The following is a 14443-nucleotide window of genomic DNA, read 5'->3' on the forward strand; positions in this document are numbered from 1 at the left end:
AGCTTACACGAAGACCCATAGTAAGAACTGCAAAATCTATAAATTAAATTAAATGTGTTGATATTAACCTCAACCAACATTATGAGTCATAGTCGTAGTATTAGAAGATTATTCATGCATTTGCAGTGAATAATATTTTTCTATTGATATCCTTCTATACATACCATATGATTAACAGCCGTTCTGCAGATGCAACAAAACACACTGTCCAGTTTCACCATACAGCCTTCTGTGTGTCTCCCACAGCTAGAATGGACAACTTGGTTCACTACAGTAACCCAGCGCACGCCATCTCGCTGCTGAGCATCCTCAATGAGCAGCGTCTACGGGGCCAGCTGTGTGACATTGTGCTGGTGGTGGGGGACCAGCGGTACCAGGCCCACCGGAGCGTCCTGGCCGCCAGCAGTGAGTACTTCCAGTCTCTCTTCTCCAGGAGGGACTCGGAGCAACGCGCCATGGTCCAGCTGGACTTCTGTGAGCCTGACGCCTTCGAGCTGGTCCTCAACTACATCTACTCTTCCTCCCTGTTTGTGGACAAGGGCAGCCTGGCTGCCATCCAGGAACTGGGCTACAGCCTGGGCATCCCTTTCCTGACCAACATCATGGCCATGAGGCCGCAGGTTTCGTACTGCATCTCCAGGAAAAGGGTGTCCTTCACAGATGAGGACGACGGCGGGTATCCGCAGAGGAGTGTCATCGTACGTCAGAGCCGCGGCGAAGCCGCCGGGGTCGGTGGCGCTCATAGCCAGGGCTCGAGCCTGCTGAAGTCGCTGAAGCACGGCCCTTACTCGGCCTCGGAGGAGGAAGCCTCAGCCATGTCGGTTAAAGAACAAAGCCAGGCCTCTCGACTGTGTCGAGGTAATGCGGTGGAGAGGAGCGGTGACTTTACAGATCGTAATTCCAGCAGGTCCTCGGACGTTCACGACGACAAGTCCATCAGCTCGGCCACTCCATCCATCATGAAGGGACGGTCAGCACAGAGCACTACGACGTCGGTAAGACCTCAGCTGACCTCCTCTGTGTCGTTCAGCGAGTCCCAAATACAGCATGCGAGTTTACTGCCGGATTCCAGTGTTGACCCTGGAGAGGAACAACCAGAGCCCCATTACAGCCCCAAAATGTCCATCTCGGGCCAGCAGACGGATCGACACCCACCTGTGGACCGCAGCGGACCCCTCATTAAAAGCCTGTTGCGGAGGTCCTTGTCCATGGACAGCCCCGTTCCTATCTTCTCCCCAGCGCTGGAGCTCAAAGACTCACAGAACAGGGAGCACTCTGTGGTGAAAATGGCCGCGAAGACGAGCATGACTACGCCGCTGTCCGCTGACCTGAAGCACCAGGGGTCACAGGACGTGCCACCTTTGATTCTCAGGGCCAGACACCACAACATGTACGAGAGGGGGGGCGGTCAGGGAACAGACGTCCAGGTGAAGACCGAGCCCAGCAGTCCACTGGCTGACCCCTCTGATATCATACGTATCACGGTAGGGGATAATCTACCAGTCAACCTCAGAGACCTGCAAATGAACTTTGATGAGAACCCCAAAGGCTACTTTAACCATGCTGGAAAACGCAGGGCAAGGATGGATAACTTGAATAATCCGTACAAGCGGTCTCGGATGGCAAACGAACACCATTTTGCACACAAGGACACTGGACCGGCTAACGTACAGAGCACCTCAAACGCAGAGGATGGCAGCGAAGAGCCAGGCGAGTTAAGACCAAACAAGATGTTTAAATGCTGGAACTGTTTAAAGATCTTTCGATCGAATGCGGGTTTGTATCGGCACGTGAACATGTATCATAACCCGGAGAAACCGTATGCCTGCGACATATGTCACAAGCGCTTTCACACCAACTTCAAAGTGTGGACCCACTGCCAGACACAGCACGGTGTGGTGCAGAACCCGGCGGCGTCCTCAAGCTCGTACTCGGTACTGGACGAGAAGTTCCAGAGGAAGCTGATCGACATTGTGCGCGAGCGTGAAATCAAGAAGGCCTTGATCATGAAGCTCAGGAGAAACAAACAGAATCTACAGGCTCAGCCCTTCGCCAAAAAGAGCCTGCGATCAAGGTCGACCTACGTCTGCCCCTACTGCGGGAAGATGTTCTGGTTCCAGTCGCAGTTCAGGCAGCACCTGAAAATGCACCCGGTGGAGAACGACAACCCTCAGATGGACCGAGGAGGCGAGTCTGAGGACAACCAGAACCAGATGGCTCACTTGAAAGAAAACCAAAGCAAGGACGTGTACCCTTGCAAGCTCTGCAATGCAAAGCTCTCCTCTCCCATGGAGCAAGGGGACCACGAGAGAGGCTGCCGACACGCCACTGTCTGTCCGTACTGTGGCCTGCGCTTTTCCAGCCCCACGGTCAAGAGGGACCACGAGGCCCACTGCGACTACAAGAAGCTCACCTGCCTGGAGTGCATGCGCACCTTCAAGTCCTCCTTCAGCATCTGGCGCCACCAGGTGGAGGTGCACAACCACAACATGATGACCGTCCGGGAGCAGCTGTCGCTCGGCCAGCAGGAGAACCACGGGCAGGAGGAGGACGACGAGGGCGACGGAGACGCGCCGTCTCGGGGGCCGCACCTTCCGCAGCACCACCAGGAGTCGTTGGGCGACAACGCGAGGAAGGAGGCCTTCTACCGCGACTCCTCTTCGCTGCCCATGTTCGACTCGGAGGACTCGTCGTACATGCCCGAGGACCTCAGCATGGGCTCTCACGGCGAGCTGCAGGTGAAGGAGGAGCCCCTGGAGGAGGAGGTGAGCGAGAGGGAGAGCGCAGCCGCCGGGAGCGCTGCTGCCGCCGCCGCCGCCGCCGCCGCCGCCGCATCGGACGAGCCGGGCGTGTGGCCGTGCGAGAAGTGCGGCAAGCTGTTCAGCTCGCACAAGGACCTGGAGCGCCACCAGGAGCTGCTGTGCCACATCAAGCCCTTCATCTGCCACATCTGCCACAAGGCGTTCCGCACCAACTTCCGCCTCTGGAGCCACTTCCAGTCGCACGTGTCCACGGCGGACGAGCCCTCGGCCGCCAGGGGGGAGCCGGAGCACCGGGAGATGGAGCACCGGGCGTCGTCGCCGTCCCCCTCGCCGCCTCTGTCCATTTCCGTCTCGCCGACCAACGCGGCGGCCGCGTCCGTCGTGGCCTCCGAGGAGGAGGAGCAGCAGCAGGGCGGCCCCGTCGCCGCGCCGACCAACATCCCGGGACCTGAGCAGGAAGGAGCCAGCGGCGACGACGGGCCCTCCTTGTCCAAGCCGGACGGCGCAGAGACGTCTCTCAGCCCTCAGGAATCCGACACGCTGTTCTACCACGCGCCCACGCTCTCCGCTCTCACCTTCAAGAGGCAGTACATGTGCAAGCTGTGCCACCGGACCTTTAAGACGGCGTTCAGCCTGTGGAGTCACGAACAGAGTCACAACCGCCTGTGACGGCAGCGCCACCGATGACCTGCAGTGCCAGAATGGACGGTTCGACACGGAAGCAAGATCAGATTATCATTTGATTTGTTTGTTGTGTTACTTTACACTTAGTCATGCCGGGTCTGGCTATTTATTTGTTCCTCTAATTTTGTGGAGCTTTAAAGAATCATGGTTGTAATGGTCTCCTCAATATCTATGAATGTGCACAAAATGATACAAAACAGAGACGGGAGAAAGTGAAGGGGTCCTGTTTTGTGTATCAAAATGATCTACATTAAAGTGGACTAAGTGAGTTTTCCAGCATGAAAATGGAAACAGATACTATCTAACTTCAACTGATGATGTGGGAAATGAACAGTTTATTGCAGTTCAGATGTTTTGCAGTAGTTCTAATGTACAAATTATGGCCTTGGGTTGAACGAGAATGTGTATAAATATGAATTTCTTACTTCATGTGAGTTCTTTCAATCTGCCTTTGACATTTTTAGTATGTTAGGCCTATGCTTAGGAAATGTAACGCTTAACCCTTGTACCAATGAAAAGCCAGCGGTTTATTCAAAGGAAGTGCTTTATTTAGGATTAGTGGTGCAGTTTTAGATTAACTAAGTGCTCTTGCTTATGAATGGTCCGCGTCTTGTGTGCTGGCACAGTAGATGGGTGTTCTGAAAAAAGGTTGCCTTCGTAATTAGTGAATGGATAACTGCCATGGTGTAGCAGCCTTTGGTGACTATTTAACTGACCTATAGCACTTTTGTCATGCCTCTACTACTTACTCAGTAACAGCCCAGGTCATTCACCCGATTGTCACGTGTTCATTCATATGGCGTGCAGTTCACCTGTGTCATATTTGGAGATCGCTGTTTGGGACCTGCGCTGTCCGCTTTACAAACTTCACTTGGCTAAGCATCTTCACTCTTTGCAGTCCACAGATACAAGTTCCCTGCTACTGAAGAGAGGCATACAATAACCTAAAAATTAGAAGTTTTTTTATATCTATATATATATATATATATATACATTATAGATTTGATATCAATATATTGTACTTTACTCAATGGCACTGTTATCTGTTACGTTGTGCAGATGTGACCATATAATATGTCTTAAGAACAAATTTGTATAGCTGGCAGGTGGGCTTGACATTTTGTACAGCGCGTCTGTATTATGTGGTGCATGGTAGTTATCTCCAGTGCAGTGGAATTTGTTGCACAAAATAATGTGGAAAGAGCCCATACATGGTGTTAAAGCAAAATGCAACAGGGTTATTTTGTGATTGGGTGCTTCATCAGTAAAATGATCATAAAAGTAAGACCTCTTAAATCCTTTGTTTTTTAGAAAGAGCTGGGATATGAACACACATATTTGTTTTATATATAGGTCTACTGATGATTGTGATTATATTTTCAAAATGTTTTGCACAAGTATTATTCAAGCACAATGGCAAAAATACAATCTCTAGTTTCTGCTCACAAAAGCTATGATTTCTGCTTATTTTTTTACTGATGATTAAAATGAACATGAATTGAAGTTAAATTACTAGGTTTTGCCATCATGCAGGTCAGCCTTTACCTCATATTAGTTTTGGATGCTTCTCTATCAACTAATTTGGCAATTCTATTTATGGTCACCTCCCAATTTATGGTTTCAAATAGCTTTTTTTTGGAGGGGGGCGGGGGAATTCTTTGGATGAGAATTGGGGTGGGCTGGGGTAAGAGGGACCAAGTAGAACATATTTTGAAAATCTTCTAGGTGCAACATTTTCTATGTTTATTTTATTACATGATGGAGGGATGGTGGTGCATGTAAGCATATATTTGATCTTCAGATTTTGGAAATTATTTTTGAGATTGTATGACTTTGAAAGACTTGAATGAAATTAATGATATGACAAATTGGTCATAACGTAAAAGACAGCCTTTGTATGGTCTCTGCTCGATTTTCTATCTGTACTTTCTGTTTATGGAAAAATCTTTTTGTTAATAATGTATTGCCGCAATAACCTTTGTATGTTATGATTGCAATGATGTGGCTTATGAAATCTACATAAACTTTTGTGTTTAGTGCTCTTTTCTACAGTTTCTGTGCTTGTTTTCTGAAATAAAGCTTTGTTGATGCGAAAACAATCACCTTTTCTTTACATTATTGCTGTTCCGATAATTTCTTTGGGATTAGTCATTTATCAAGTAGTTATCAATAACATAATCTATAAACTATCTATGAATAGAGTTAACATTATTTATTTTGTTATGGATAGTATGGTTATGGTATTTAGCAATGCTATTGGTCCATAGTGACATACAAATAACAACATAATAGTTACATTTAAAAGTAAACTATTTAAAATTTGGGAATACTACATTAAGGAGAAAAGCAATAATAAACAAAGTCAATTCAATCAATTGGTTAATGAAAATAACTAAATACTATAACATACAAACCGTAACACACAAGAAACGCTTAGTAAAATAAGTGCATGTTGAACAGATGACTTTAGACGCCTCTTGAAAGACCCAAAACTATCATAGAAATGGAGAGCACTGTGGGCAACTCATTCCACCAACAAGAAACCATTGAGGAGAAAAGTCTGAATCTGACCTATTTGGCTGGTCCACACAACAGGCGCTCACCAGAAGACTGCAGTGGGCGGTTGGGGGATATACAACCATAGTACTGAAATATGAACGTTGAGGCGGAACCAGTATGATTGTATCTCATCAGATTTATTTTCTTTCTGGAATCCGAAAACATTCATTTTACATTACACTGACAACAGATAATGCAAATTGCTACCTACATCATATAACAAAAAAGGAATAAATTAAAGAAAAATCAGGTGTCCATGTATCACAATCTGGTTAGAATTGCTGTATTTACTTTTATATACAAGACATGATGTTAGGCCTACATATTATAGGAAAGCTGTAGGGTTGGCAGGCACCCTGTGATGGAGTAATCATGTGAACGGACGTGTCCACACTTCAATTCCAACCTCTGTACATTTTTACAGTAATAACTACAATGCGCATCCATGGTTATATTTTCTAAAAGGCAAAGTGTGAGGCTGTATAATGGTGATCTGTAGAGAGTTTTTTGAAGAAACTTCTCGTTTGTTCACCCTGTTAAGCAAGCCACTAAGATAGATAATTTTTAGGTCATTCGGCTTCTTCGGAACGTAATAGCCTCCAATTTGGGAACTTCTGATGTATGAATAGGATATAGCGAAACATATCCTGTGTTATATGTTAAACCTAATCATGGTGCATGACGTTGTTGTTTTGTTGTGGTAATGTCAGCAGATCGATGATTAGGCGATGTACTGTATGACCTGTGATCATTTGTTAAAAACATCTTGGGAGAACAGTGAGAAGACTGCGCTCTCACTTTTACAGTGCCAAAGTGTCTTTAATAAGTCGTCTCATTGTTGTGCTTACAGATGTCCCAAGAGAGTCCGTGATCTGGTAAGTGATCTTGTACAAGTAGGGTTGGACATCTTTCAGACTGGTGTCAAACACATTGTCCACTTCCGACTGAGTGGGCATTTTTGGCAAGTACTCGTGACGATTGATGACTTCGACAATGTTGATGACCTTCTCACCCAATTTCTCGCCCACTTTCTCACGACAGATCTGACGCTCTTGCTCATTGGCCAAATTCACTACATTTACTTTGATGCTCCAAACCTCCCATGGGATGCATTCGTCAGAGAAAGGCCATCGTGATTTCTTCTTCTGGTAGAACTCCAAGGAGATTTGACCCATCCCATCACTCCCAGAGTTGCTTAGAGCATCCTGTTTCAAAAGAAGGTCAAAGAGGTTAATTGTCGAATAGATAAAGCGACCAAACTGATGCTTCACAAAGCTTAAAAACACTAGGCCAGTTGTTGCTAGTTACCTTGAATTCGCCAACCGCTTTCCTGATAACCCTGTCCAACTCGTCCGAGGACACTCGCACGAAAGTGAAGTCGATGAAATCACAGTCAATGTCTTGTGTACCGACTGTTCCGATGGAATACGTGCCTTCTTTTTTGTAATGGAATTTCCCTGTACTCCTGTGTAGCAGTATCGTGTGCAACAAGGCCAACATAGCTTCGTCAACTTGTCTTCCCTCCACCGACACCTCCAATACTTCTGAGCGGCAATTCATTGCGAATAATTTGTCAATAATTTGTCAAGAGAACTGGAAGAAAACAACGTCATACGCGAACTAGAAATCTGATTGTTTGTTTACGTCGCACGCCAGCCGTTAGCTTCGGTAGGCCTGCTACTTCATCAGCCTATGCTAACTGTCAGTTGTCTAAGGTTAGCTGACTAACACTGCTATGTGCAGCGATAAAAACAATGTATCTGGTAAAAATGTTGTCGGTAAGTATCTCACAACTTTAAAAGAATGTCTTGGTCAATGGCTGTTCGTATGTATACGAATCAATCCATTGTAAAAAAAATCCTTCGCACGCATACAAAATATGCCTCCGTCCCTTCGACAACGTAGGAGGAGTCTCAGCAGTAAACAACGAGAACTGAACTACGGGAAGTGATTTGAGCCAAAACTGTTTGACCATTCCAACATGTGACTTATCCACCAGAACAGAATAATAATGGGTAACGCTGGTAAAATGAAAGTCCTGTATATCTTCACTGTTACTGAGACAGTGCCCTATTTTTTCAGATTAGTCGATATTCCATAAGTGATCTGACATTATAGAAATGGACATGCATTTCTGATCTGGACCTACGACAGCTGTCATAAGCACTCCGTGATGGTAGTGGTCGCTGTGATGGGATCTGGTATATGTCCATACGAAAAATCGAGGAAATAATCTTCCCTAGCAACGTCAAGATACAAGAGCATCTCTTAGCGCATGTTTTAAAGATTGGGATTTCCTTTGGAAAGTTTTGCGTTGAAAGTTTTGGTTCCCCTCGTAGTCTCAAAGAATTAGGTAGGCCTTCGCTTGCCAAAGAGATGCAATGCAAGTTTCTCAATGAAAGTTTGACGAGTCTGGGGGTGATTATCACGTTACAAATGATTTAACGTCATCGTCGTTGGCTAGCATTAGCTCCACGTTAACCTAATCCTCGGCAGTTTTGTTGGGTTGCGGTTTATTGTTTGTATCATGTAACACCCATATCAGCGATGCACATGAAATGGTGCATAAAATCATGTCTTGGATTGTGCTGTCGGTGTTCGCGCTCAGCATTATTTCTACGGTGGCTCTTAACGTCACTGTAAATCAAACAGACTCACCCTCAGGTGTTAATAACACCATTACCGAGGAACCCACATCCTCCACGCCAACTCAATCTGACTTTTTTGAAACGACAGCAATTGAGGACTTCTTCACTGAGACAATATTACCAAACACGACTAATGTTACAGACAACACACCGACGGACAGTACCTTCACAGATGCCAGCACTACAGAGTTGGTTGAAGTTACAATTCCGATAGGTATTCTGCCTTTAATCATGAAGCAGTGATACTCTATTCATTTGTGACTCTCTGTGTCATGTTGATTTATTTGCGGTTCTTCTCCCCGTAGAATGCTTATGTGATATTACTCCAAACTTCTGCGATATTGGCTGCTGCTGTGACAATTTGGATTGCGAAATAGATGACTTGAGCTCAGTCTTCAACGGTTGTGAAAAAGACACAAGGTTGGATATATTTCGTGTGTGTGTGTGTGTGTGAGAGAGAGAGAGAGAGAGAGAGAGAGAGAGAGAGAGAGAGAGAGAGAGAGAGAGAGAGAGAGAGAGAGAGAGAGAGAGAGAGAGAGAGAGAGAGAGAGAGAGAGAGAGAGAGAGAGAACACGAGAACGAGAGAGAGAGGGAACGAGAACGGTGTCTTTTGATTGGGGTAAATCAACTTGTTTGTGGAAAGGCTTGGGCCCCAAATGTCACTTAATGCTCTCTTTCAGGCTAACTAAAGTCAGCTTATTGCACTTATATGTATTCTCTTCTCTAACTCTTGGGTAGACAGCAAAATATTGAGGATGTTTGATGGATTTCACCTCTTGGATATTCAACCTTATGTTGACTGAGGTTTCATTAGTCACAGCTGATTATCATGATACCTGTGAGTTACATATACTTTAGAGATTAACACCCTTGGTAAATATAGCCCTAAATGTTTTTGGTTGCAATATCTGATGTAATTTTGATTTGGGTCTCATGTAACCCTAGGCCACCAGGTGTGTGCATTGAGAAATGGTTGATGTTCCGAGCAAATATTGATCCGGCCCTCATCACAGAGACTGATTCATTATTCTGTGTGCGAGAAGAAGGTAAACAATGTTTGATATTATCCAATATCCAGAATATACCACATTCAGGTAGTCAATTGGATGAAACAAAGTTATTCATATGTCCCCTTTCAATCAAATCAATCAATCAAATTGTATTTATATAGCACATTTCATATGGCATACATAGACTCAATGTGCTTTGAATGAAAAGGAAAATATACATATATGAACACACACTCACGCGCGCACACACACACACACACACACACACACACACACACACACACACACACACACACACACACACACACACACACACACACACACACACACAGACATGTATATATGGACACACAAAATGGTTAAAAATAAGAATAAAAGCAGCACTGGAAAAAGAACAATTCAATAAAAAAGAATAAAAAATAAAAACACTTTGCCAAGATGAGAACATCCATACAACTCACTTGTTAAAAGAGTTAAGCAAGAGCACATAAAATAATCTATTCGGAGGGGCAAAAATAAAAAACATAACTCAAACAAAGGCTTGCGAAAATAAATATGTTTAACTTAACCTTGATGCTTAGTGTTGTACACATTTGTTCATGGAGATATCTCCTTTTCAAATACATTGTTTCATATATATTTGTTATTATTATTTCTTTACTAAATCTATTATGTATTGTTTTATAACAGCAAAGGCAACAGAGCAGCAAAGCCTCCCTGCTCTTTCAGAGCAGCAGCGAGACAAGGAGTTCCCTTCCTTCCTACAGCAAGATGACACAACTACTGACTCCATCATCAAAGATTTTTATCAGGTACAGTAAAGGGGTTTTCCATCAATGCCTTCTCAATATCCTTTAGGTGTATCTGTGGTTTACTCAACAAGTTTAGCCAGGCAATTGTGTTTTGTGAAATGTAGCCTAGCCTGCTGTATGAAAGTCAGAAGTGTGTCCAGTTGTCCAACATATCAGTTTTTGTGGGTAATGTGACCATCTCTGACTGTGCCTGTCCTTCCATCAGGTTGATGATCTGATACTTATCCAGTACAATCGTATTTCTATGCTGGGTACACTCAAACAGCCATCACCTGGAGTAGCTTCATCCTCCTGTGTTGACCTCAACCCAGCCAGTAAGCACTTTAAAATGCAGTTTGTTGACAAAATAAATGATGAATATCTTTTTAAGCAGTGTCATTTTTATTCTAGACTAAACTGTATTCATGCAATTCCACTTTTGTTTCTTTCAAAGGATTCTTGCGCTCCACATCACACTCATGTTCTCGAGCCTTGAATGCTCAGTCCTGCTCAACCGACCCCAGACTGAATGTGCACACTTACTTTAAAGATATTAGCCTGCTAAGGGTAATGGCATATTTTGTGTCATAATATATGATGTTACACAGTACATTGCACACTACACAGTTGGATGACTTCCATACTATCTATTACTACAGGTGCCAAATCCGCAAAACGTGGATATATCAGACTTGCAGGTAAGATCAATTAGATGCATACATAATACAATAATACATTGTCTAGTCCTGGTCGCTGTTGATTCAGCCTATATAAAAATCGCAACTATTTTTTTTATTCAATTAGATCCCCATAATCCCTGTGTCCATATGGTCAGAGCCCAGTGAGCAAAATGACACCTGCTTGAATGTTGTGTCTAAGGTGAGGAACAGACCAGCAACCCATTTTTGGAGGTTCCAATATTGCCTGTTTGGAGCACCAAGACTTTCTGTTGTTGATGTTTTTTTTTTTTTTCATCTAGGTGGAGTATATTATTGAGTTTTCACATGCAGGGGAAATCATGAGTGCAACGCTACGCGCCAACTTCCTGAATTCAAGCCTGGATGCTCAAGTATTACAGGAGTTTTCAGTCACATTTCAGGTATGCTAGTTGTGTGTGGAAACTGTGACTATTAATCAGTACATTAGTAATCAGTGCATAATATTTCAGTGTCACTAGGCATGATCTTTTAAAAAGGGAATTGTTTGGCTCTGTCTACCATTGCAATGTTGTAACGTGTTTTGTTTGTTTTGTTTACAGTTAGCTACAGCTGGTCCTACGCCAGCCCCGTTGCCAGCAATGGGGCTGATTGTTGGAAACCCAGTGACTGGTCAGTTTGGTGAAGAGGTCAATCCTGTATCTTTTCTACCCAAGTAAACATAGTCCAGCCAGAGTTGTCAGTAGAAGGAAGATAATCACAAGGGCACTTATAGTTCTCTAATTATTGTAAACAAGGTATAATACTTTTTGTAATTCACAAGTGAAATAATCTTCTGCAAAACAGAACAAAGATTGTCAGTTGATCTTAGTAGATCTTCAGAAGATCTTGGGCATTATCCCAGACTCTCCGAAAACACTTTGTAAAATACCAACTAACATCCACAGTAATCATACTGAACTGTTTGTTTATCCTTGGTGCGGTTGTATTCTGCATTATTCCTCCATAACTGTGTGTGTCAGCTGACGACTCTGGCTCCAGCAGCAGCTTGCTCAGTTCCTCTAGCTGTGCGCGTGCCCATCCGCTTCACTTACAACTCCATCTCTGGCTGCTCCTTCAGGTGAAGCAGACAACAACCCACACAGCACTTCTTTTTAAAATAAAACACTTTAAAAAAAAAAAAAAAATTACATTTTTGCAACCAGAATACAGAATAAACCTGAGCTATTATTTTATTTCCCCTTTGCAAATCTGTAGGTCTGCCTCCCAGAACTGCAGTGAGCTGAGATTAGATATGTATACAATCTTGACTGGCATGGCAACCCCTGACATGGTGGCGATGAGTTCAGGCCCCAAGCCAGATTGGGCTGAAGTCATCACTGAAGACTGCCCAGAGTCCCAAGCTGTGAGCTGCTTCTTCATGCTATTAATTTAACTTCCTCATTAATGCATGCTTTTATCAGTGCTGTAGTGTTATAATAGCATGTCTTATGCTACAAGTATGACCTAAACCACACTCAATTCAGGGTGGCCTGTAGTCACATGTTCACATAGTCATGCTAAGCAGGTTGGATCTTTTTTTTCAATTACTACCTACATGTTTTGACATATCAAAATGCTCTAAGCGATGTTATGTGGTTTGTAAGCTAAAACATTTTTTGGCCACATACAGCAAACATCACTTTACCATCTTCTAGCTGCCTGTGCCCTGTAAAACTGTACACTGTAAAAAAAAAGGACAGCCCAGGCCCCAAAAACGACAACCTGGACCATAAAAGCTTAGTAAACTGTTCCAGCCAATCACCGAAGGGATGCGTGTTTCAGAGAGCTTCAATTGCATGGGAGGGGGATGGAGTAGCGAGCTAGCTCTCTGTTTTGTTTGAATATCAACCCAACATCACTTAGAGCACCTTTAAAGAACACATGCTTATCATTTCATGAACGTTACCCAACATCACTTAGAGCACCTTTAAAGAACACATGCTTCATCATTTCATGTGGCCATTTGCTGCCTGTGACCAATGTGTTGTCTGCATTTCAGGAGGACTCCTGTGAGACTGGTTGTTATGTCCCTCACTCCCTGTCCATTCAGTTTCTCTGGGCCAAGAGGGGGCTGCTGTCTCTTCCACAGAATTACATCCTTGGGGCAAAGTATCAGTTTGGCTGTCAGAAAGTTAAGGTATGCTTATGAAAATTATTATTGGTCAGGCCCTTCACTAGGTGTTTTGCTGTCACTCGGTTTTGCTCTGATTGTTCTCATTCAGCTGAGAAAGGTCCATTGTGGAACATCAAGTACAATATTATTATCAAACCAGAAGTTTGAATTTCGATTATAGCTGAACCTTTTGTCAAAATGTAACTCTTCTGTTTCAAGACAAACACACACACCGTATTTATTTGACTGATAATGAAGTGAAACTGGAATCTTATGGAAAGTAATATTTATTAGCCCAGTCCTTCAGGGATATTCCTCTGCTGCCCATAAAAGGAATATGGTGCAGGGCTTCCTCTTCTGGTGTTTTTTTTCTTTTCATATGAAGAGTCTTGGTATGATTTCTACTGAAAATTAAACCAGGATGTTTTAAAAAGAAGTGAATAAGCAGTGCCTAAATATCTTTGTGTATACAGTCAGCTATGCTTGTTTTTTTATGTCACAAAAAAGCTTGCATTATAATAACCATTGTAACTAGTTTCTCATAATTGTTTTCACATAGTTCTCATGCCAAGCTCTGGATTTCCTACTTTAGCTGCAGCTGACTTTTGCCACCACCCCTTCCTCCTTTCTTTTCAGTGTCCCCTTGCCTCCCCGTTGGCTGTCACTTCGGAGGTGACTTTCTCAGAGATAACAGCGTACCCTGAGCCTCCCAGAGGAATGCCTCAACCTCACTGGAAGTTCCCATACTCCTTTTTCGCCCGGGGACAAGAGGAGCTGGATTGGGGTCTTTGAGGGAGAACGGCGAAATGTCACTGTCTCCTTCCATCCAAACCTTTACATGTTCAGTCAGTTTCACAGCCTACACAGTTTTGTTTACTGTTATGGTTATGGTTATGGCTATGGGATTTGGCAGAGTTAAGTTATATGGGTTTCATCCAAAACACAGCTACCCATGGCATGAATCAGGTTCTGATCCTATGTATTAGGATTTGGAAGAGTGTGTCAGTGTAAATAGTCAGGATATATACTTTATATACCGTACATCAAAAAAGAAAGCGAAAAATTAATTATTTTGTCAGTGTGTCAGTGACATGTACCTTGGGGTTATTTCAAGGATTTTTAATATTATGATTATTAAATAATGGTGTGGTAATGTGCAGTTGTAATATAGTTGTAAT

General features: G+C 43.6%; 3 protein-coding genes across 3 annotated transcripts in view; 2 read left to right on the forward strand and 1 right to left on the reverse strand.

Moving 5' to 3' along the window:
• Nucleotides 1-5090, forward strand: part of zbtb21 (zinc finger and BTB domain containing 21) — a 6075-nt gene extending 985 nt beyond the window's left edge. The window contains exon 2 of the mRNA XM_062536601.1: nucleotides 247-5090. Coding sequence (XP_062392585.1) covers nucleotides 252-3431 — 3180 coding nt within the window. The 5' untranslated portion in view covers nucleotides 247-251 and the 3' untranslated portion in view covers nucleotides 3432-5090. The remainder of the gene's footprint in view (nucleotides 1-246) is intronic.
• A 1036-nt stretch (nucleotides 5091-6126) lies between these two features.
• Nucleotides 6127-7935, reverse strand: atg101 (autophagy related 101). The gene is made up of 2 exons (XM_062536604.1): nucleotides 7314-7935; nucleotides 6127-7210 (listed from the first exon to the last, which is right to left on the reverse strand). The coding sequence occupies exons 1-2, from the start codon at nucleotides 7563-7565 to the stop codon at nucleotides 6806-6808; spliced, it is 657 nt and encodes a 218-aa protein (XP_062392588.1). The 5' UTR covers nucleotides 7566-7935; the 3' UTR covers nucleotides 6127-6805.
• A 280-nt stretch (nucleotides 7936-8215) lies between these two features.
• Nucleotides 8216-14332, forward strand: LOC134080269 (tectonic-3-like). The gene is made up of 14 exons (XM_062536603.1): nucleotides 8216-8867; nucleotides 8959-9073; nucleotides 9599-9699; nucleotides 10354-10475; nucleotides 10681-10789; nucleotides 10909-11021; nucleotides 11114-11152; nucleotides 11259-11333; nucleotides 11434-11553; nucleotides 11713-11808; nucleotides 12133-12230; nucleotides 12368-12515; nucleotides 13152-13289; nucleotides 13902-14332. Exons 1-14 carry the CDS (start codon nucleotides 8564-8566, stop codon nucleotides 14055-14057), a joined length of 1734 nt encoding a protein of 577 aa, XP_062392587.1. The 5' UTR covers nucleotides 8216-8563; the 3' UTR covers nucleotides 14058-14332.
• Nucleotides 14333-14443: the final 111 nt, after the last annotated feature.

Source organism: Sardina pilchardus, chromosome 5, assembly GCF_963854185.1.
Source record: "Sardina pilchardus chromosome 5, fSarPil1.1, whole genome shotgun sequence".
NCBI classification, from domain to species: Eukaryota; Metazoa; Chordata; class Actinopteri; order Clupeiformes; family Clupeidae; genus Sardina; species Sardina pilchardus.

What these genes read in the sequence shown, in the direction of transcription:
- LOC134080269 (XM_062536603.1), top strand. Translation starts at nt 8,564, where the DNA reads ATGGTGCATAAAATCATGTCTTGGATTGTGCTGTCGGTGTTCGCGCTC. An exon ending in TGAAGTTACAATTCCGATAG is followed by an intron (nt 8,868 to 8,958) that starts GTATTCTGCCTT and finishes TTCTCCCCGTAG; the next exon opens with AATGCTTATGTGATATTACT. An exon ending in ATCTCTGGCTGCTCCTTCAG is followed by an intron (nt 12,231 to 12,367) that starts GTGAAGCAGACA and finishes GCAAATCTGTAG; the next exon opens with GTCTGCCTCCCAGAACTGCA.
- atg101 (XM_062536604.1), bottom strand. Translation starts at nt 7,565, where the DNA reads ATGAATTGCCGCTCAGAAGTATTGGAGGTGTCGGTGGAGGGAAGACAA. An exon ending in AAGCGGTTGGCGAATTCAAG is followed by an intron (nt 7,211 to 7,313) that starts GTAACTAGCAAC and finishes CTTTTGAAACAG; the next exon opens with GATGCTCTAAGCAACTCTGG.